Source organism: Symphodus melops (genome assembly GCF_947650265.1).
Source record: "Symphodus melops genome assembly, chromosome: 12".
Classification (NCBI taxonomy): Eukaryota; Metazoa; Chordata; class Actinopteri; order Labriformes; family Labridae; genus Symphodus; species Symphodus melops.
In genome coordinates this window covers 21842199-21865193 of record NC_136702.1, presented here as the reverse complement: position 1 = coordinate 21865193, position 22995 = coordinate 21842199, and the positions used below count along the sequence as shown (strand labels likewise).

At 42.0% G+C, this 22995-nt stretch overlaps 3 protein-coding genes across 7 annotated transcripts in view; 2 read left to right on the top strand and 1 right to left on the bottom strand.

Moving 5' to 3' along the window:
* Positions 1 to 10033, top strand: part of col5a2a (collagen, type V, alpha 2a) — a 48637-nt gene extending 38604 nt beyond the window's left edge. Inside the window, exons 41-54 of the mRNA XM_079356885.1 lie at positions 3100 to 3153; positions 3389 to 3550; positions 4378 to 4485; positions 4597 to 4704; positions 4798 to 4851; positions 4931 to 5038; positions 5283 to 5336; positions 5473 to 5580; positions 6566 to 6619; positions 6733 to 6840; positions 7070 to 7379; positions 7573 to 7754; positions 7978 to 8220; positions 8833 to 10033. Coding sequence (XP_079213011.1) covers positions 3100 to 3153; positions 3389 to 3550; positions 4378 to 4485; positions 4597 to 4704; positions 4798 to 4851; positions 4931 to 5038; positions 5283 to 5336; positions 5473 to 5580; positions 6566 to 6619; positions 6733 to 6840; positions 7070 to 7379; positions 7573 to 7754; positions 7978 to 8220; positions 8833 to 8979 — 1800 coding nt within the window. The 3' untranslated portion in view covers positions 8980 to 10033. The remainder of the gene's footprint in view (positions 1 to 3099; positions 3154 to 3388; positions 3551 to 4377; positions 4486 to 4596; positions 4705 to 4797; positions 4852 to 4930; positions 5039 to 5282; positions 5337 to 5472; positions 5581 to 6565; positions 6620 to 6732; positions 6841 to 7069; positions 7380 to 7572; positions 7755 to 7977; positions 8221 to 8832) is intronic.
* On the top strand, positions 714 to 2618 carry LOC306832311 (uncharacterized protein). Its single transcript, XM_079356886.1, has 2 exons — positions 714 to 1568; positions 1779 to 2618. Exons 1-2 carry the CDS (start codon positions 1251 to 1253, stop codon positions 2535 to 2537), a joined length of 1077 nt encoding a protein of 358 aa, XP_079213012.1. The 5' UTR covers positions 714 to 1250; the 3' UTR covers positions 2538 to 2618.
* Positions 10034 to 12286: 2253 nt separating the features above from the next.
* The window catches only part of gulp1a (GULP PTB domain containing engulfment adaptor 1a), an 88727-nt gene continuing 78018 nt past the window's right edge, over positions 12287 to 22995 (bottom strand). For 3 of the 5 annotated variants that reach the window (XM_079357207.1, XM_079357205.1, XM_079357208.1), the window contains 9 exons: positions 22681 to 22752; positions 19666 to 19764; positions 19397 to 19534; positions 19080 to 19196; positions 17669 to 17755; positions 16316 to 16546; positions 15978 to 16116; positions 15566 to 15660; positions 12287 to 12617 (listed from right to left, as the gene is read on the bottom strand). In XM_079357207.1, the coding sequence (XP_079213333.1) occupies positions 12546 to 12617; positions 15566 to 15660; positions 15978 to 16116; positions 16316 to 16546; positions 17669 to 17755; positions 19080 to 19196; positions 19397 to 19534; positions 19666 to 19764; positions 22681 to 22752 (1050 nt within the window). In that variant the 3' untranslated portion in view covers positions 12287 to 12545. Of the gene's footprint in view, positions 12618 to 15551; positions 15661 to 15977; positions 16117 to 16315; positions 16547 to 17668; positions 17756 to 19079; positions 19197 to 19396; positions 19535 to 19665; positions 19765 to 22680; positions 22753 to 22995 lie in introns of all 5 variants that reach the window. The other 2 variants (XM_079357206.1, XM_079357209.1) reach the window with 2 other exon arrangements.

Sequence of the window (22995 nt, the reverse complement as noted above, 5' to 3'; positions counted from 1 at the left end):
AGCCATCTATCAGCATGTCATGAAACATGCCTTCAGTGAGAATGAGCTTGGTGAAATGAGGACCTTCATAAAGAAAGTTGCTGATGGGAAGATGGGAGCCAGACACACAGGCCCAATAGTTGCAGTCTTTGAAGAGAGGTTTGAAAGAATATTCAAAAAACTTGCAGAGGGAGGAAGAACGCCTGCACTCTGGGTGCAGTACCACTACATGGTTGATGTCATCAAGATCTTTATCAAAACTGAGCGGCTTGCAGACCACGATGGGCACCTGTCCTGCATTGCCACCAGAATGCTGGACATATTTTCTGCTGCGGGGCATCATCACTACGCCAAGGGCGCGCGGCTCTATTGTCAGCTCATGAAGCATTTCAAAACTGTACCTGGTTACAAAGAGACCTTGGAAAGTATTACTGCCCACGGGAACCATGTTGTCCGTTACTCTTGCCATGATTGGTCTGGCACCTGGTGTGACATCTGTATCGAGCAAACACTGATGAAGGCGGCCAAGTCAGGTGGTGGGTTGAGCAGAGGGAGGATGAGAAATAGTAATTCAGGCCACAAGTGCTGGGTACAGACCCTCAACCATTTCTCCGATGTCAACCGGCGCATGGAGGAAGGTGTCAAGAAACATGATCCACTCCATAAAGACCTTTCCAGAATGATGATGAAACAAGACGCTGAAGCAGTTGAACTTACCCTCAAATGGTTTGAGGAGAACAACCCATTTGACCATGATCGAGACAAGTACTTGCTTGTGTCCTTCTCAACAGGATTTACAAGCACTGCGGGTGACAAAGTCAATGCTGAGAGAGCAGCTGAAGTTGGGAGAGAGATGCAGATAAAGCTGGATGGACAGTCAGTGACATCAACCATGGAAGTAAAGTTCAAGGTACAGGCCCTGTCATCGCTCAGAAAGATTCCCAAGGTCAATGACAAGAAGATTTACCTAAACTCACTCAAGTTGTTCAACCGACTGATAATCTTATCCCAACGGGACATGAAAGTTGAGACAAGCTTAGAGTATGAGCTGACTCCATTCCCTTTGTCATTATTCAACAACAAAGATCAAAAAATGAACAAGGCGAACAAATCAGGCTTTTCCAAGACAAGTCTGAAAGACTTGACTGATCCGCTTGACCTCACAGACCAACCCTGCTCCAGTCTGGTGATTGATGGAGGATGGCTACTCTACATGGTAAAGTGGGAACAAGGTCAGACTTGGCAGGAGATTGCAGACAGTTACCTGAGGTATGTGCAGTGTGCAGTGTATTGGCAGTCGCTCCCAGAAGATCATTGTGGTCTTTGATGGCTATAGAAGCTCACCAAAAGATCATGACCACATCCGGCGTACCAAGAACTCCTGCTGTGATCTACAGATTCGACCAGATATGATACATTTGACACCACGGGCAAAGTTCTTGGACAACATTCATAACAAGTGTGAGCTTGTCCATCTCCTCTCTTCAATATTCTGGAGACATCAGATCACTGTGGAGCAGTGTGACAATGATGCTGACACTTTAATTGTGAGAGCAGCACTGGCTGCTGCTAAAGATTGCCCTGTTGAGGTTAGTAAAACATTTTATGACAATGTTACATTAATTACATCACAAATTATGTGGATGATATTTTGCTATGCTGTACTGTATTTTGATTTGGCATATTGTTAAGCAAGTGTTTTTGTCGGGGCGAGCATTAGCATTGTAAAATAACTTCACAATTGTACAGATTTTTTGCACAGTGGAAGATGCTCTTAACATATCTTGTTCTATTTCCAGGTGCGGGCTGAAGATGCAGACGTGCTCGTAATGTTGGTACACCATAGCTTAAGCACCAATTATCCACTGTCATTAACCACGTCAAAGGGCTCTTATGATGTGAGGAAGATCAGAGAAGCTCTCTCAGAAAGACAGAGACGCTACCTGCTCTTTTGTCATGCTTTCACCGGTTGTGACACAGTTTCTGCAATCGGGGGCCACGGGAAATCAACTCTCTTTGACAAGTTTTGTGCAGGAGACATTGATGAACACATGGACATCTTCCTTGACTTGCAAGCTACTAAGGAGGCAGTAATCAGGGCTGGTATAAGGATCTTCCAGCACATATATAATGCACCAGGAAGTACTTTAGGTGCAATTCGGTATAGTATGTTCTCACAGAAGGCAGCAGCTGGGCTGATTAAACCAGAAACTCTTCCTCCAACAGAGGGTGCAGCTGCTCAGCATTCTCTCCATGCCTATCTCCAAACCCAGGACTGGATGCTTCTGAAGAGCATGTCTTTTGACCCGAGTGATTATGGATGGATGTTAGGAGTTCATGGTTATGAGCCAGTTCCAACACTAGACCCTATGGCTCCGGAGGAGCTACTCCAGTTCACAAGCTGCAATTGCAATGGAGATTGCAGCAACCAGCGGTGCAGCTGCAAGAAGAATGGTGTCAAATGTGTCTCGGCTTGCGGAAATTGTAAAGGCATTACATGCAAGAACTGTATCCATGCTGATGAAGAGTCTGGAGATGACTCTGACCTAGACTTCTGAGAAATTTGACATCGTGCAGCAGTGTTGCTCTCAAACTAATATTCAAGATACTGAAATAAAAAAAATCATTCACATGTAAAAGAGTGCATGGCCTTTTCTCTTCCAAGGAGTGGTCTTAGTGCAAAATAAATGCTTGCAATGGATTCAGCATCCTAAAAAACCCATAATTTGACCCCTCACATGCTATTTAAGGTATATGTAAAAAAAGTCAAATTTTCAAAAAAATGGTTCCAAGTGTCCAAAGTTTCAGCAGCTCTCACGGATTTTCCTAGGGGAGTTGAAATTAAATGTTTTTTTATGTGTAACTACACACCTTTAGGAACACATTGGTGTAGAAATTGGTTGGTAAGGAATTTATTCCCAGATTTTCGCAATATTCCCTAATTATGTGTATATGATGCAGTAACTTAAAATACTTTTAAACTGTATTTTAGACTTTTGACTGTCATAACTTCAAACGCTACATATTTTTATGTCTCTTCATTAAAACTTTAGTGAATACATTCTGGTCAAAAACCTTTCCTGCAGTTTGTGATGATCTTGTATAATTTCCCTCTGACAGGGCCCCACTGGTTTCCCTGGATCTGCAGGAAGAGTTGGTCCTCCTGGTCCCACTGTGAGTACTGCCCTCCATCTGTATTAGTCATAAGGTACATTCTGTATGCGTCAAGTGTCCCTTAATAAACAAATACTCTGTTGTATGGATGGCTTGGAAAACATCAAACATTATGTATTTCCTTTTTTTTTTTTTTAAAGTGGATGGATTGTATTTTATATCACATACATGAAAAAAAATGTCAACACTGTATAGCTCAATGGGCCCAGTTCATGACCTCTTCCATCCTTTCCAGGGCCCCATTGGAGAGGCCGGACCCATTGGAGCACCCGGTAGAGAAGGTCCTGCTGGTCTTCGCGGAGACCATGGACCCCCTGGAAGACAAGGCGAACGAGGACCAGCAGGACCACCAGGAAGTCCCGGAGACAAAGGGGACTCTGGAGAGGACGGACCCACGGTACACTGATTTATTCTTTTAATAGCACATTCTTCTTTTATTTAACTTTCTGTATTGGATTGAAGCCGTAATCTTTCATTTACAGTAATGATGTTTGAATTGATTAAAAATAGACTATCCGGGGTTGCCGGTGGCGCAGTGGCAGTGCGCGCGATCCCATGTATTGAGGCTCAGTCCTCGCGTGGGCGGCCCGGGTTCGCGTCCAGTTTGTGGCCCATTTTTCCACATGTCTCTCCCCACTCTCTCTCCCTGATTTCCGACTCTGTCCACTTTCCTCCCTCTATATTAAAGGCATAAAGGCCAAAAATAAATCTTAAAAAAAAAAATAGACTATCTATCCGTAGCCTTAGTGGGTTAGTGTTTCAGTGAAACAGAAGTCTGTAGTCTTTATGGTACCCCACACACTTATTAACTTCAGTGGCTGTTCGTAACTCTGGGATGTATTGACACCTCTCCAACACAGACTGACTGAACTCAGATGTGCTGTTGCTGGTCTCATGTGCTGTTACTGCGATAGCCATCTTAGAAAAAGGAGGGACTCTCTGATAATATTGTGAAATAAAGGCAGAGCCTGTAGAGAGTTTTTGTGGTTCGGGAGGGCAGATATGGAAATGATCCGGGTCAGAGAATCCAGACAAGAGAAAATTCACAGCTCGAGACGTTCATCAGTGAAAGCAGGCAGACTTTACTCAAGTTATTCATGAGTTTCATCGTGTATTATTGCCCACCATCAGAAGAAGAACACTGTGTATTTCTATGATGTCTGAGCTGATTAACTAATTGATCACTATAATTAATATTCTGAATCTACACATGTGTGGCTTTAGGGTCCTGATGGTCCTCCAGGTCCAGCTGGAACTACAGGACAGAGAGGCATTGTGGGTCTTCCTGGTCAGAGAGGAGAGCGTGGGATGCCAGGCCTTCCAGGACCGGGGGTCTGTATTTTTCTTCAGTCTTCATTCTGCTGCACATGAGATCCTTTCCTAATAAAAAGAATACATTTGTCATGGAACAGTCTTTTTATTGTCATGTTTCTTCCTTTTTAGGGTCCACCAGGAAAACAAGGATCCACAGGAACATCTGGAGATAAAGGTCCTCCAGGCCCAGTTGGTTCTCCTGGGTTAAACGGACCTCGTGGTGATCCTGGTCCTGATGTAAATAAGAACGATAATCTCTCTTGTTGTTTTCAAATACTTCCACTTGAGTTTCTCTTTTAAAGTGTTTCATGTCTCTTATCCGGTCTTCAGGGCCCTGCAGGCTCTGATGGTCCTCCAGGCAAAGATGGAGTTCTTGGACAGCGGGTAAGAGTGACAGATGTGTTGAAGAAGTCACTTACAGTTTGTTCTTTTGCTGCTGATTAACAGATGTTTCTTTTGTTAGGGAGATCGTGGAGATCCTGGTCCAGAAGGTTTGATTGGTCCTCAGGGTCTTCCTGGCACTCCAGGTCCTGTTGGAGCACCTGGTGACGCTGGAAGGAGAGGAGAGGCTGTGAGTGGACTATTTTGTTTTCCTGCTTTTGTTTGTCCTGGAACATTCTGTTCTTTGTGCTTCTTCGAGTCCGTCAGCAGAACACAAGGCTGGAATAATGGTCTTGAAGTGTGCTGTGTGCTCTGACGGCGTGCTGAGACTTGAAGGAGGTTATACAAGGTGTTAACAAGTGATGGGTTTGGCTTCAAGAAGGACTTGGAGATTTTTCCAGTGCTGGCTTCCTCATTATTAAACTTCTTTTCAGGGCTCAAGAGGACCTGTCGGCCCACCTGGCTCAGCTGGAAAGAGGGGACTAGGGGTGAGTCTTTTTATGTCATTTCCTTTTTGCTGTACATTTAAGTGATCATCACTGATGATGTGTAGCGAAGAACCAAGTATAAACTTCAAAATTCCCAAAAATGTATTGACGGATGTGTCAAATCTCTCTAACTCAGGGACCTCAAGGACCAAGAGGAGATAAGGGGGAGCTTGGAGATCATGGAGAGAGGGGGCAGAAGGGTCATCGTGGCTTCACTGGTCTGCAGGGTCTTCCTGGACCTCCAGTAAGTCCCTGTGGTGCTCACTTTAAATCATGCCTATCACATCTATCATGTTTGGGGTTCTTTGAACATAGTTGTATGTACTGTACACAAATACAGCATCAAAGAAGCTTCTATGAGTGCAGCTTTAGAATGATCTCATGATAATGATCAGACTCCTGTTTGTTTAGCTTGATTTGCTCATTTAAAGAAGTAAAACAATAACTTTGTAATTAGTAAGGAGGAACATATTTAGATTGGAAACATACGGCCATCTGCATCATATGAAGGTGTTGAGGAACAATTCAAATGTACTCTTAGTCTGTTTCATCATTTCATTACTCTTTCCATTTTGGTCTTTTCATTATCATGTCAATTTAAAGTCACACCTCTCGTCTCAGGGTTTCTTTTCTCATTCTGCAGCCACACAAAGATTTGTTGTTCAAAGATTGTTTAAGGATTTGACTGATGTGATGTGACAAACGATCAATGAACAAGGAAGAGCTTCAGAACCTACAACACTCAAACATGTATCTTCATGGCTGCAGCCATGTAAACGCTCCTGTGAGGCCGAGGCCCACACAGAAACTAAAAGAACTTTGAAACAAAAACTTTTTGTCATCAAAAGTTGAACCTTTACAAACTGAGATAAGGTGCTTCATCAGGACTGTGTGGGTAATGTTTTGAGAAGTTTGTTTGACACTGCTGACATGATCACAAATCAGGTTATATATTTAGATATTGCTGAATCATGAGAACATGAGATAATAAATATCCGCCCACTTCAAATACGCTCAGAGAAAAACTATGTCTGAGAAAAGACAACGATTCAAGTTTGTCTTTTTGAAAGCAAATCTTTCATTCAGTGTTATTTGTTCCTTCAGTTTAAAATGCATTTAAATATATACAAAGACTGTATTAAACATGAAATAGCAAATGAACACAAGCAGTCACAAGTTTGTGTTCCTTATGGAATAGTGCCTAATAGATCTACACCTGTTGCTTTTAGGGCACCACAGGTGAGCAGGGAGCTCCAGGAATCATTGGACCAGGCGGGCCGAGGGTAAATTCTACACTTTCATTTGTTTCTCAAGAAAATATCTTTGAAGGAGGAAACAGGGTGCTTTAGTTTCTTGTCTGCGTTCTGACTTAATTGTTTACTGGAATATAATTTAGGGGCCTCCTGGACCTATCGGACCTCCTGGAAAAGAAGGATACAATGGCTTACCCGGACCCATGGGACCTCCTGGAACTCGTGGAATCAGTGGAGAGATTGGACCAGAGGTACTGTCTTGATATAAAGAGAGGAAGTTCTTTATTAGTGTTTGAGATGAACTCATGAAAAGATACCATCATATCAGTATGAAAGAAAAACAAGCAGAAGTTAAAAAAGTTTCAGATTGTTATTAAATTGTTGAACAGATGTTCAGTTAATAGAGAACATGGTTAGAACAACAAAATGTACGAACATAATGAAATATTTGTATAAACCCTGCGACTTCTTAAACCTCAGGGCCCTCCAGGAGAGCCTGGACCCGCCGGCCCCCCTGGTCCCCCAGGACCCCCTGTGGCTGCTATGGATGACCTGTTTGCCGGTCTTCATGATTACGACTCCGGCCCTCCTCCTCCTCCCGAGTTCAGCGAGGACGAGGCTATGCCAAACAGCAACTCCTCCACCATCTTGGCCGTGGACCCCGGCGTGCAGGCCACCCTGAAGGCCCTCAGCAGCCAGATCAACAGCATGAAGAGCCCCGACGGCAGCAAGAAACACCCCGCCAGGACCTGTGACGACCTGAAGAGGTGCTACCCCATGAAGAAGAGCGGTGAGTACGCTTCCAGAGCTTTAAAATCTGGAAATATTGTCAGGGTCATGTTTTTGAACTGTCAACTAAACTTAATTATATGCAACTAAAGTGATTTATTTTGCTGTTGCTGACACAGCAGCTGCAGAATAAATCATAAAGAGCTATTCATCCAAATATCTGCGCACAGACTGCTGATTATGTCGTTGTGTAGGTGAGTACTGGGTGGATCCAAATCAAGGCAGTGTGGAGGACGCCATCAAAGTGCATTGCAACATGGAGACCGGAGAGACCTGCATCACTGCCAACCCAGCCAGCATTCCTCGTAAAGTGTGGTGGAGCTCTTCCAGGAACAAACCTGTGTGGTTCGGAGCTGACATCAACCGTGGAACACATGTGAGCGCTTAGGTTTGGGTGATGGGGGAGCAAAGGAAGCAGGGCCGTGAAGTTGTTCAAGACTTCATAGAAGAAGAAACTTATGAAAAAGAAAAAATCCTTGTTTCTAAAGCTTAAAAACTACAAAACGCAGAGTGAAAAGAGAATAACTGATGTCTGAGTTAGAAACATGTCTGTTTGTATGTATCTTGTTTGAATGATCATTTTTCTTTGTTTTCCTTAGTTCACTTATGGCAACAAAGACCAGCCGGCTAACTCGGTCACAGTTCAGATGACTTTCATCCGCCTGCTCTCCAAAGAGGCCTCCCAGACCATCACCTACCACTGCAAGAACTCAGTGGGCTACAAGGACGAGAAGAATGGCAACTACAAGAAAGCTGTGATCCTTAAAGGCTCCAACGACCTGGAGCTCAAAGCAGAGGGAAACAACCGCTTTAGATACACGGTGATGGAGGACTCCTGCTCGGTAAGTTCCAATATTTACTCACATATTTATCCTAAACAGTATTCATCTCTATTTTTGCTCACCCTCAAGCTATTTCTTATTCTGGAGACAAACATTAAAAAGTAAGAACAGGGTGATGGCTCCTTATATATACTAAAGTTGTAGCTCTCCTACATATAGAAACAATTATTGTTTACAAGTTCAAAAGAACAGCTCCATTATTGCATCACTTAACACAACTTTTAGTGCTGCCACCAACGTTAATGTTTGCACTTTTAATAGGAATTGTATTGGTGAACATGTTGGTGAATATTTCAGCAACAGATTCTGATTCTGTACTCTGATTGGTTGTTGCAGGCCTGCAGGATGGCCTAATAATAGACACTGAATCTACTCCTCTAAGGATGAACATTCATGTTATTATTCAGTAATTCAGGTGTAAGCACAAAATGGGTGGAGTTGAAATGTAAGAGAGCTTCAGTGGGCACACAATACTTGTTTTATTTAGTTGCCCTCAGGCCCAAAACTCTCGACAAAGGCTCTCTTGGAAATCGTGTTTACCTTTTCTTTCAGAGAACAACCAACAAGATCAGTGAAGTTCATCTCTAAACTCTTTCTGTTTATCTTTCACAGCAAGCAAATGGCCGGTGGGGCAAGACAGTGTTTGAGTACAGGACACAGAAAACAGCAAGACTTCCTATTGTGGACATTGCCCCCGTGGACATTGGTGGCTCGGATCAAGAGTTCGGCGTTGACATCGGGCCTGTGTGCTTCTTGTAAAACTGTCAGCAGGGAAGCGTGGAGGAGAATCTTGAGACTATTGAACTAGCAGCTGACGCGATCAGCCACATTGTACATACGAGTACTGAGGACTATTGTGGCAAGATATTTATTGTGCCTTCAACCCAGATCAAGACATCGAAGATTTGTAAGTTAGGATGAATGTTTGAAATTGACCTAAAAAAATTGGTACAAATCAGAATCATTCCTGTCTTCTTGTGGATGTTTGACTTTAAGCATGATGCATTCAATGCTAACCTCTTTCAAAGTTTAATTTAGCTCTGAAGATTTGACTTTCTAATTTTATTTCATACCAGAAATTTACCGAATAGAGGCTTTAAATGGTAACTGCTGTTTATAGGCTGAAAGATCCCACCGAAGCTACGTTAAATGTTGTTCTGCCACTTTCACTATTTTTTACAAATTTGTCTTTTACTTTATTGTTCTAAATGTTTGAATATAAGACAACATTGTGGTGCTATAGAGGAAACATACAGCCGATGACGCCTTCACTGGCACAGGTATTTTCCAGAGACAGTTTTGATGATCCAATGTCTGTATCCAGTTGCTTCAAACTCTGTACCAACAAACGTGGAACATTAAAGACACATTAAGACTGTCGACTCCTCAGTGTTAGCTACCTCGTCACCCAAACGGAGAACCGATGACACTACATGTAAATCTTGTTTTCACAGGTGCTGTTTTGTAAGTAGTGTGATCCTTGTGCACTTCTCCTGGCTGCGCGGTACAGGGCGGGGTTTGGGGATACCAATAAAGATCTTTCTGTCAACGACGGAGAGATGAATGAGGTGTCGTGTGAGTGGTGTGTGGTGATTTGTAATTTTCCTGTAGATTCAATATGGTGCAGTAAAAGGTAGCTTAGAATATTGGGTTTTTATGCATGTCAGTTGCCCCTTCTCAGTATCCTGGACATATATGCTCTTGAACTCCTTTTTTATAACCAGTTGTTTTTTTTAGATAAGATGGCTGTGAGTGCCTGTTTGCTTTGTATTTCTTGCTATGCAACAAATTAAACAAAACGCTTGTTAATCCCCCCAAGCTCCTGTCATATTAATTCAGCTATAGTTAGAATGGTTGTCATTTTGCACATAAAGCTTTTTTTTTTTTTTTTTGAAGATACATATTATAGTTAAAAAAAAAACATTGATGTATTTATGTAGCCTCACCTTTGTATGTAATGTAAGCTGGATGTTTTAAATGTTTAAATGTGTCTTTAGGTAATTCTTTTGTGACCGTTTGGTCTATTTATTATAGATTTTTAAGTTTAAGAGGCTTGGCTGCCTGCTGACACCCCTGAGGCAGAGAGGAGGAGGAGGAAGGGGCTTTCCACACTAGAAGCAGACGCATATCATCCTTTGAAAAATAAATATTGAAATGTCTTCTCTCTGCCTGTTCTTGTTTCAGATGAGTTCAACTGGTCTTTAAAACCTTTTACTGTACAGGAATAAAATGTCTGCCTCAAGAGAGAACTCCTGAGGCTAAACCCCCAGAACATTTGATTTATAAGAGAAAGTAAGTGTGATAGTGATAGTGTGAAGAAGTAGGACAGCAGCAGAGTGAAGGGTTCCTGAAACTTCAACACTTTTCACGACATTTATCTACCTCACTGCAGTCATGTTAGCACTCCTGTTAGGCCTAAGCCTTCATAGAAACTCATGCTAAGACCAGAATGCTAACACACACACACACACACACACAAAATGACAAGGCTAACATGCCTATTTTTATTGTGCAATAAATGGTTGGTTTAACCCTTTTAGTTGAATTTGTTAGCATGCTAATAGCAAATAAGCATCCAACATGGGGCTCTGAAGAGTCAGGGAGTCATTGAAATCAAAAGCATTCCTCTTGTTTGGAAATCAAATTGTGCGCTTGATCTAACAGCAGCACATATAATGGTTGGAAAGAAGTTTCAAACTTTAAAACGTGAGAAGAAAAGTTTTTTGTTTTTGGTTTGAGGAAAAGAAGTGTGAGCAAAATGTTTCCAGGAAGCAACAGACATTAAGACAAATCTAGGTCATCTGTGAAACAACTTAGTACCACCCATGTAATGATGTTTATAGTAGTGAGGCGACCTCTTGTGGCAGCAGAAACTGCTGCAAGTGACAAGAAATTTTAACATACAGTAAACAAATGTTAAACATGAAAAGGGTTAGCGGTGTCATATGTGTTGGACTTTGAGATTTTCACGGTTTGTCCTGTACTGTACTGAATTGTATCCTATGGGCCTGAAAAGGTGGTTCAATGCTAAATGGACCTGAGCTCATATAGCACCTTTCAAGTCTTCTAACAACTCCAAGTTCTTTTACACCGCAGGTCACACACTGATGGTAGAGGCTGCTGTGTAGTTGTGTCCAGCAGTATTACCTAATCTCATTTATACACATTCAACGAAGCAGCGGGAGCATCTTGGGGTGGAGTGTCTTCTTTCCTAAGGACACATTAGACATGTGGCTGCAGCGATTGAACCCCTGACCATCAAGGTTGAGAGATGACTTAATCCACCACTGATCCACAGCCGCCTCAGATGGACTAACACTACTACTACCTGTACAGGCAGGGCGGGTTATAGAACCTTTGGAAGCAGACATCTGTCAAATCAATCACAGAGCAGTCATGCAGGTGGTCATCAGTAATAGAGTCAAGTCATTTTTTCTGGACATATTGGTTTAATAACTGTAACAACAAAGTCAATGCAACCAAAAGTAGAATAATGGGAATAGTACTGTGTATGGACAGAAGCTGTCCAATCCAAAGTGCCTTCTGGTGCAAGAAAACAAAGGAGGCTAAAATGATGACAATGTAAAAAATATGACAACTAAATACTGACATGGCAACTTAATGTTGTGTGATACAAAAATAGAACAAACAACACATTGTCGTAAAAAAAACAAAGGTTGAGAGTTAGCTCTAAAAAAGATGAGGCTGGATTAACTACATAGTGTGAGAATTAATGTCGATTAAAATAAGATATGTGTTGTCATGGTCAAGCTGTGTTAGTGAAACATATTCCTTTGCTCTTCTTCGCCAGCTTGTGATCACCATACAAACAGGAATGTTTGAACAAATACAGGTTTCAAATGGTGCACACACACACACACACACACACACACACACACACACACACACACACACACACACACACACACACACACACACACACACACACACACACACACACACACACACACACACACACACACACACACACACACACACACACACACACACACTCACACACAAACGGTCTCATATGAAAACTCTGTGTACCATTGGACAGATTCGACTATTTACATCCCTCATTGCCTGTTCAAGCAAAGGTACTCAAAACTAATCCTTCCATAAGTGTTTTTCTTTTTACAAAAATAGTTCTTTTCTATAACAGATCCGAGTTTACCTTGAAATATCAGAAAACATGTAAATGCAAATGCATATAAACCTCAAGATGAAAAGTGTGACATCTTGACTCGACCGTGGAGTGGATTTTGGCACTTTCTTCATACAAACGAGGTCAAAGTACTGCGACAAAGAGCATCTTCTTGGCATCAGCAGCGGCCGTCGAGCGGGTCCAAGGAGAAGACGGCGCCCTCTAAGGTTAGTCCCATTTTGAACCCCTCCTGGAAGAGAGACATTCAGTCACACTGAGCCGCTTTCTATGAGGAAAAATACGTCTGTGGAACGTCAAGATTAGAGCGATGGAAATGCTGAACGAAACTGACGCCAAAGCGCGGTTGTTCGGTCATGCTTGGACATGCATCACGTGATCAAAATAATGAACTCAAATACAAACAACAAGGCATGATGCATGCATGCATGCTAAAGAGAAAAAGAACATATGTTTTCAGATTGACGATTAGAATCCAGGAAATTTGATGTTCCTCACTGCAAAAATCTACAGAGAATTAAGCCTTACTGCGCTCATTTTAGTGGTCTCTAACAGAGTTTATAAAATGGTTATCCAATGTTACTTGGTGTCTTAAAGAAGATCACATCTTTTCACAGATACTGCCTGAAGAAAGAATTCTTTGAAGAATCAGTGTGCTGACTTACATTTGTCTTTCATTATGTGTTCATCCAACAGGATAAAGCAGAACATGTCGTAAACATGCAGAGTTTGCAAAAAAGGCTAACTCTGCATGCACAAAAAAACATCTGCAGTCCGTTGGCAGCTCCAGTAATAGACATACTGCACATGACAAGCTACAAATAGACTATGAACAAGCAGAATAACAAAACAAAATGCAAACACAAGTTACAAATGGTTTGCCTTTGTTTCTTGAGTGTCAGGTGAGAAGACTTGAACACAGCACACTGCAAGGACTCTCTAGTGAGAGACTGTTGAGAGTTGAAAAGATCGAACTAGAAGCACGTTTTCAGCTTTAGGTTCATGAGTTCATGCAGCAATCCCCAACACATGCAAGACAACAACACACATCAAAACCAGCATAGAGCAAAGAGTACAAACCATCTCTGACGCTACAGGCAGCAGGGAAAATAGATGAATTCAGATGTTTGTGATTAAGAAAAGGTAGAAATAGAAGCAATAGTTCAGGCGCAGTGCACAGGGTGGTGTGCAACGTCTCCTTACAGGCAAACTCCTGTGAATACAGTTCAACATGCAGAAACAGAAGGTTCATGTTTTCTGTGACCACAGCACATTCAAACCTTCACAAAGACACACTGAGAAACACTCATCACTAGACTTCAACTGTGTCTGTAATGACTGATACAGTCTGATAGCATGACAAGCTACAGCAGCGGTTTCCAAAATAGTTCTCCAAGTGAATTTTCGAAGCAGAACAATGTTGTCCTATAGAAACAAATAGATCAGATGGAGACATGGCTGCTGAAGAATATTGCATTTCTGTGTCATCATTCAGTTTGGGTACAATCTGTAGAAATGACCTTGATGTCAGCAGACTACAATCTATTCTGAGTAGCTGTGACCATACTTGAAGAAATGTATATCATATGGAAATGTCTCTGAAGCAAAAGGTACTGACTCAGCTAGCAGTGTAATGAGAGATTGTTCTAAATAGGTGCTTGACATTCACAGAGTAAAGGTAATGTGATTCTCCACACCATGTACAGAGGAATGTTTCTTGTCAGACCCCGAATTGGGTTATGCCGTTTTCTATCAACCAGTCTGTTTTATGGATTCAGTGTTAGGGACATTTGGTTAAACCCCTTACAAATATCAAGGTAAGGCACCTGATGAAGAGCTCATCAGGCTCCAAATGGTTGTTCATGCTTTTTCTGAATAAAGTAAATAAATGAGTATATATTTGGAGTCTATGTGCATCAACAGTATCTAGTCATTGTTTTATGGCTGAGTGCGTTTGCCAACTAAAAACAACCCAAACCAGTGAAATCCTTCTCAAACATTAGACAACGCAGTCATCAGTGAAACATCACATATAATGCATGTATTATTATATGTCCATTGTATGCATCATTCATCAACGTCTTATGTCTCTTTGCCTTTCCTTCTGAGATCACACTCACGTCTATCACTTTCTAAGGGGGCGGGGGGCAGCCAATCAGGATGTGCCTTAAAAAGAACTGGTCTGACTATAATATGCACTAACCTGCCCACGGCGTCTGATCTATGAAATCTTTCTAGCAAATTAAAACTGGCTTTTGAAGGGGAGAAAATGTACACAGCAAGCAGCAGCAGTTGAATTGAACACTCCTGTGGTTCTATTCACTTCTCTGTGAGATGTGTCGAGCTGATTCAGACCCCACTGCTGCTGAAAAGACACAAAGGGAACACACTGCGTTTTTCTTGACTTCAACTTTGGCCGTCAAATTAACTTGGTGAGAATCACGCTCAGATATCTGACCGTCTTCTACAGCGTGTCGTTGTTTTGTGCCAGAGGCTCCTCTGAAGGAAGCACAACAGATCAGCAACCAGTCCAATTATACAGACTGACTTTGAATCATGTGATAATCCAGAATATTTTGGCTGCATGAACGGATCATTAAATTATTCTAAATAGTCAATAAAAAAAAATCATCTCTTCATTTGTTGCTCCATCAGAGCACAGATACAGCTGTGGTCTGTTGTTCCGCTGGGAAATGAAGACATGTTACAAAACACTAACATCTTTTCGCCGCTGAAAACGGTGTACTGCTGCGTTTTCTACCTGACTGCACAGCTGCTTCCATGTAAGTGATCAATCCTACAATTATTCACCGCCGAGTTAACGAAGGCATTTATTCTAATCTTATTGAGGTTGGCTTGTTCAGAATAAACACAGTAAGAAGATAGAATTAATCTGCTTCTACATCTGCTTCGTTGCTGCTCCTTCATTGATCCTGCCTCCACAGTGAACATTTATGACTTCACAAACAGCCTCCTGCGATCGTTTGTAGTCCACTGCAAATGACCAAACTTTCCAGTGCCAACCTTTGAGCCGCGACTCCAACAAGCACAAAACCTTTGGTTAAAAATAGAACGAGAATATGAATCTTCAAAAACCTGACAGAAGATCACAGTTTAATCCGCCTGCCTGCAGCTCTGACAAAAACAAAACAGAGGAGTCAGACACAGACTGGAGCTCACCTGCATCTCATCCAGCTTGGACTGAATGTCTGGAGGGAAGTCAGCTGATCCGCAGGTGAACGGATCAAACGGCTCAGCGCCAAACAGGTCTTTCCCTACGAACACACACACACACACACACACACACACACACACACACACACACACACACACACACACACACACACACACACACACACACACACACACACACACACACACACACACACACACACACACACACACACACACACACACACACACACACAGCAGTTAAACATCACGCTGGCTCAAAAAGGAAAAACAGCATAAATAAAAAAGGCAGTGAGCTTTAAACGGCAGCAATCCTTCAGTGCTGCAGATTTAACCGTTAAGCAGATCAAATCAAAAGCTGTAAATCCTCAAATCAGAAAGTGATGAAGCCCCGACTCACGTATATCAGGTGGTAATGTGGTCGGTGGGGGTGGGGGGCAGCCGTTGCTGGCTGGTGTGGGTACCAGCGGTGTCACAGGAGAGAAGGGAACCATGTCGAAAACATCTGTAGACTGTGGTTTCATGGAAATACTCCCGGCCTGTTTTAAAGGCACAAACATGATGAAGCAAGGCCGGCTGTGTGTTACACACAGAAACTATAAAAGGGCTATTTTTTTTAATATGAAAGCAAGAGAAGAAGCAGAAAAAAAAAAGACAAAACAGGAGACACGAAATACCTCAGGGACAGGCAACAAAGCTAAGAGAAGAAAGAACGGAGAAGAAGCATAGAGTGTTTACGCGAGGCCGCGGGATGCTGCATCCCTCGGCAGGTTTAGGAGGAAGGAGGGGGGGTTTGGCAGGTGGAGGAGTTAGTAACCCAGAGGATAAGTTGGACTCCGGCGAGCTCATCGGAGTGAGCGTGACGGAGGAGATCTCCAGACACGAGAGCGACTTGATGCTGTGACACCAGAAGAGAGAGGACGGCCTCTGCAGCATGTACGCCTCATTAGACGAGTTTATGTGCAGCGGCTGAGGAAAGATCGCACACAGAAAAGGAGCAGAAAAAGGAGAGCGTTATTCCGTTTTGCAGAGAAGGAAGAGGTGAGGGTAATTGCATTCACAGGAGGCTGCTACACAAAGTGACATTTGGCCCTGTTAGACGGGGGAATGTATCGCGTCCCTCATCAGACCAATCAGGTGTGTAATTGCTTTGCATCAGACACAGCTTAGACCCCACAGACTCCCTCCAGAGAGCTGGGGTCAATCTGAACTTTAGTTTGAGGCGCTGCATTTAATCACAGAAGCGTTATTAGCAAACACAGCAACCCCCAGAAGTAGTGAAGAAACGTGCATGTTTGAGTTGGAAAAACTTTTATAATTTAAACATTGTTGGGTCTGGGACTTTTGGCTGGTGTGGAATCCCAAATGATGAACATAATACAGTCTGTCTGCAACATTTCAATTCAAGTGAACTAGGTATCACCAGAAGCCTATGTTGTGTAATGTTGTATGCCTGGTTTAAATACTTCTGAATGGAATCTACGTCGATGTTGTCGTCGTCGTCGTCGTCGTCTACGCTGTCGTGAGCACTACGTTGTGGCGCGTTGGTGTGTCTGTGCAGCTCTGAAATACTCCACCAAAAAGCTCCAGTTGCTGTGTGATTTCTATATTTGTTATTTCACCAGTTTTCAGTTCTGCCACATTTCCTCCTTGTTGGTGGACAGGAAACCATGGCGACTGTTATCGAGTGTATAATGTTGGATTTGGAGCCTTTTAGAGTTGTTCCTTCAGATGAAGTCTCTGCATAAAATGCTGTAAATACCGGCAGTCTGATGCAACCCAGCGGACCAATCACAGAGCTTGTGGTCTGCATCGTTTGAACATGAAGTTACGTTTTGGAGGAGGTGCACATCAGTCTATGGAGGCTTCTTTGTAGGTAGAGGGAGAAGTGCTGCAGCACAGATTCATGACAGCAGAATAAATCAGGCTTTAGGTATTTTCATGAAGCTGATTAGAGTGACTGTTCCAGTACCGTCACCAGTAAAGGAGCCACAGATACTGCAGTGAATAAAAAGTCCTTCATGTGTAGACACTACGTCTGGTTCAGTCTTGATGTCTGTGTTTGTGTCGGTGAGTCTGCAGGGTTCTTACCGGTGGCTCATGAGCAATCATCAGCTGCTCTTCCAGATCTTGAAGTTGTTTCTTCAGCTCAGAGTTTTCTGTTTCCAGTTCTTGGATCTGCATAAAAAACATAAAATAAATAAATAAATAAACTTTAAAGGTACGACTGTAAAAGGTACGAAGGTATTACTGGAATAAAACGTCATGCCTTCAGTCTACTCTTCATCATGTTCTATCATATAAAAGTCACATTTAAGCAAGTGTACTCTCTCTCATGTCAAGTCAAAAACATGTAATCACATTCGACTGACGAGAACAAAAAAAAAAATCAAAAACAAGTCCTGTACTGTTCGGAACAAGCAAAGAAAAAGAAATGAGTCAATGAGATGAGTCAGTGCTTTCATTTTTACAAAACCCCACCAGCACATCGTCTTACTGCTATTTAACATTTCACGAGTTATGACGGCCACAGGTGATGCTCATTGTCTCATGGAATCAGGTTTTATCAGTTTAATGAGTTTTATAATAAATGATACTTTTGATACATTAGACTAATGAACCTGCTTAGATTGACGTTCTTTAAGTACAGTCAATTATGTGTAAATACTTTCAGTTCATAGGACAGATGGAACTGACAGCAGCACCCATGGGTCCCTTGAAAGATGTCTTAAGTAACCTCCATCTCCAAAGCCCTCCCTCCTCTTGCTACATGATGTCATCGCTAACAGCATCATATCATGATCTGTATGTATTGAGGCTTTCTGTCCTCTTTGTTGGACGTCCTCTCAGAACTATGAATGAAACTAAGAAAAGACAGAACTTGATTGGAAGTTGAAAAGATTAAACTCGAAGCACTTCTTCTTCTTCTTGAATCCACTGATAAAGACACAGTGAAACAGAAACTACAGAACAAATGCTGTAAGTGATTCCTGAGTTAAGAAAAGTCGCTGAAAGGCCATATACAGTTTCCATAGTCCTCCAAGTAGGCGACTCGGGTTCTAGTCTGATCTTTCCCTCATCTAAATAAAGCCATACTGCCCCATATACTAATATCTATATTTTAAGAAAGTAGTGCAAATGATACAGTGATGTGAACACAGTACCACGTTCTGTCAATTAATTAAGTTCATGCAAACACTTCAATCACAATTGAATCCAAACCAGTGAGAACGCTCCAGAGTTTCAGCAGACTGCACAATCATTCAATATCAGACTGGCTCTGTAACACCAAGCTAACAACCATTAATATTCATTACTGACAGTTTTCATCAACACAGCTTCATTATTGTGCAGACTTAATGATTTAAACCAATCCTTAACAAACAAGCGCCACATTAATTAATAAACGTGTGACTGTGTCAGCGTGCTGGTATGAGTTTTCAAATTCAATTAAAGTTGACGTCAAAACAAACAAGCCGACTCAGAGAGATGTGACACATACTCTTTTCTGGAGAGTTCCGATCTGTTTCCTGGTTTCCACATCTTTGCCTCCAGACTCCAGAAACTTCTTGTAGGCCAAGTCGAAGGCCTGGCCGATCGTTAGAGTTATTTCTTCCGCCTGCAGCAGAAGAGGAACAGAGACTCAGTCGTGATGCTTTCCTAAATGTCAGCACGGCTTCTTTTCATTGGAACGTTCACTTCAAAGAAAGTTAATTAAAAGACGTGGATATCAATCAAAATGAAAGCCACATGAGCTCAAAGCTCAGTATCAAATCACAACATGTGGATGACAGGTTACAGGAAGCAGGTGATACTTACACACTTTTCACTGTCAAACACGTAGCACAGGTGTTTGTTGGATTCAGAGTCTTTGCAGATAAAAGTGAAGATTCTTTTATCGGTTTTGTCATCAGCGCAGAAGGATATCCTGTGTAACTGACAGTTATGTTGCACATCCTGTGAAAAAAACAAGCCCGACACATTCATTATTCACAGACAACATGAACATCAGCGCAGTATTTTCACCAGTGTCAGTTCAGCTGTCATTTAAAGAATCATACAACTTCTGAAAACAACAGAATGCTCACTTTTGTCTTCGGGTCGAGTATCTTCACACCATAGATGGAGATCTGCAGTTCCACTTTGGGGGTCTTTTGTCCCTCAGACTTCTTGATGTGCCTCTGAAACTGCAGATGAGAGAACACATACAGATTTGTTTCCAGTCCATTCCATCAATACAGCTCTGCCACAATGAGATGTATGTACAACAGAGGAGACTGTCTGTAACACCCCTGATGATGCTGGAGATCTGACCACCAGGGGGACGCAGAAGACGTCAAAGAACGTGTGCTCAAACCAACTATCAGGTTGTTTTTTGGAAAGGCTGCACTTATTTTTCTTTACATATCAATGTAGGATATCTTTTCAGTCCTTTCAATTATTTTTTTATTATTATAAAAAACGTTGTAACATGTATTTCATAAAACAGGTGCATAAGAAAGTAATGCAAGCTGTTTTACTGTGTTGGGACCAAAACATTTCCAGTAAATGTCAATTTGCAAATAAGACTGTGCAGGACTTTTAGATTGTGAATGAATTTACATTTGTTTGTTTTATTAAAAAAAGATTTAATGTTGCAATTACCTTGTGTTACAAAGTAGATTATTATTGGTGAGATTAGAAAGGGCTAATAACTGATGTTTATTTGTGTGCACATTACACTCAGGCCACCGCAGTCAAAGAAACATGGACACGCCCCTGAGTATTGGCAACCAATTACAACTGACCAAAAAGTCAGATTATTATATTTCTTAATGTTATCAACAATATAATAATGATGTGTTTTTGGTTATTATATTTTAAGATAATAGAGGTAAGAAAACAAATCCAAAATATTCCAACAAGTCCTTACAGAGGACAAAAGCTTCTGAACATTTCTAAAGAGCAATGAGAACTAAAATAAAATAAAAAAACACATCACCGGTTAAGTGTTTAAAAAAAACCCATCCAACAGTCTGCTCAATAAATCTGGGAATGAGCCGATGAGGCTTCTTTTCAAACCCGGCCAAAAGCGATTGGACTCTTTTACAATTCACTTGCGTTGCCAACTGACAGAAACGCTCTGCAGCGAGGTTAAGCTAACCACTGATGTGAGGAACTCTGACTGGAAGCTAAACAGTAATGATTCTCATTCTAAGACATGATCTCACTGTTTAACATTAAAACCTTTGACTTTAGGGAGACTGTATGTGAAATAAGATGTCATATATCTTATTTAGTATTTAACATTATTTGCATTCCAACACATTGATACCTACAGTCAAATGAGTAATTCAGCAGTTATCCAGCTCTTGTGTAGCCTTGAGTTAAGCGTCTGTAATTTAAGACATTTGCTTTTCTGGGCCTGTTGACACTAAGAAGAGCCGACCAGGACAGAGAGCAGTACGGCTCTTTAATATTGCTGAAGTGGAGAAACCATTTATTTGATTTTTTAACCGACACAAAACCTCAGTACTGGGCTTCTCCATGGAAACATTCCTTCGACCCCTGTTTCAGCTCTATTTTGTTTTCTTTTCCATTATCACCATTAATCACCCTCACACGACCTTTTGGAGTGATAACTGAGCTGGGACTGATTGTCAGGGAGAGTAACCATGGAGCCTTGGTCTTTAAGATCAAATGGGATGTAACAATAGAGGTATGGGTTTAGGAAAACACGCCTCCCCTTCGAGCGGCCTCACAGATTGAACTCTTGGCAGGAGGAGACAGACGAGAGGCCAGCAGGCAGAGAGCAGCCACATTACCCGGGAGCTGAGAGAAAGGAGAGGCTGTCTGGGTTCTGGATGTTCTAGGGCAGAAAGGCCAGCACTGCTAGTCCACTTCAACTTGTGCTCACTGTAACATGGACTCAACAATGTTGCAGCGACTGAAGGCTGAGGTTTGTTGAGGTCAGTAGAGCCTCTCTGTCTGTGATGTGTAAAATATTATTGTTTCGAAAGCTAGGCTCATACAGAGAATAACGAAGAACAGATGATTCTAATATGACTTCTTTCTTTGTCTTTCTTCTTTCTTTTTCAAAGTTTATTTTTGGGGTCTTTATCCAGAGAGAGGATAGTGGATAGAGTCATGACATGCAGGGAAGCAGACAAAGGTCGATTTGGAAGCTGGCCGTCGGTTTGGAGTTGTTGTTCTGGAAAAGAGTTTTTAAATCTCAGTCTGCATTTCAATGAATACGCTTCTGACCACCTTCTGAGTACCTCCTATGTCACCTGTCCTTTAAAGCTGCACACGCACACACACACACACACACACACACACACACACACACACACACACACACACACACACACACACACACACACACACACACACACACACACACACACACACACACACACACACACACACACACACACACACACACACACACACACACACACACACACTGCAGAGCTGATGCTACCTGTGAGGTAGAAGCACTACAACCTCTTTAACATTACAAATATGAATTAAAACGAACATAAATAATGGCAGCAGCTCTAATCAGCATGAAGAACAAACAGCATTAATGCACACTTGTGTTTACATGAGTGGTGTTAACTCTAACACTAGCTTAGCATTAAAGGATTATACTGTTTTGAGAAATAGTTTCCCCCTCTCTCTCTTATAATGCAGCATGTAATTAGATCATGTAATTCAGCAGGGAGAGTGTTCATGCTCTATCCCTGGACTTAAGCATCATTGTTTTTCTGAAGACTGTAAAACGATGTATCTTCGTATTTAAAAAACATTCAGGTTTAGGGTAGGAGACAATGGGTCGCATGGCAGATAGAAATCGTTTTATTGAATTTTGCATCAGCTCAGGGAGGGTTGAGCGAGCACGCTGCTGCTTATCCAGCAGTTAAAGACGTCCACACCCTGCGGAGCTGAGAAACTCCAAGGGCACCTTGCTGTTAACTGATGAAGGAGGGGAGTATTTGTCACTCACTCCCTCCTCCCCTCCTCCCCACCCTTGCTTTGAGGCGACTATCCAATCGGGTCACTCTGGAACACTTTTCCACGCTTCAGGCTGTACACAACTTCATCCGAGGGACGGGCTTTACCTTGAGCTTTCTGACTGCATCCTTCACAACTTCTGTGCCTTTTGGGGCTTCAACCTCCGTGTTTCCAAGGAACTGGAGAGAGAACACAAAGACATGTTTCAAATGTAGCGGCAGCACAACAAAGACAGATGCATTCACAACATGAGTAAGGGTTCAGTGCTTTAAACAGCACTTTTCACTAAGAGCGTTCAATGCTTGAGTCTGACATAGTAGCTGTCTGACTGTCGCTATTGTTAAAAATAATCAGATAAAATTCGAAGAGTTAAACGATGCATAAATTAAAGGCTATGGCAGAGCTGCCAGAAGGACTTCTGG

What these genes read in the sequence shown, in the direction of transcription:
- LOC306832311 (XM_079356886.1), top strand. Translation starts at nt 1,251, where the DNA reads ATGTGCAGTGTGCAGTGTATTGGCAGTCGCTCCCAGAAGATCATTGTG. An exon ending in CTAAAGATTGCCCTGTTGAG is followed by an intron (nt 1,569 to 1,778) that starts GTTAGTAAAACA and finishes TTCTATTTCCAG; the next exon opens with GTGCGGGCTGAAGATGCAGA.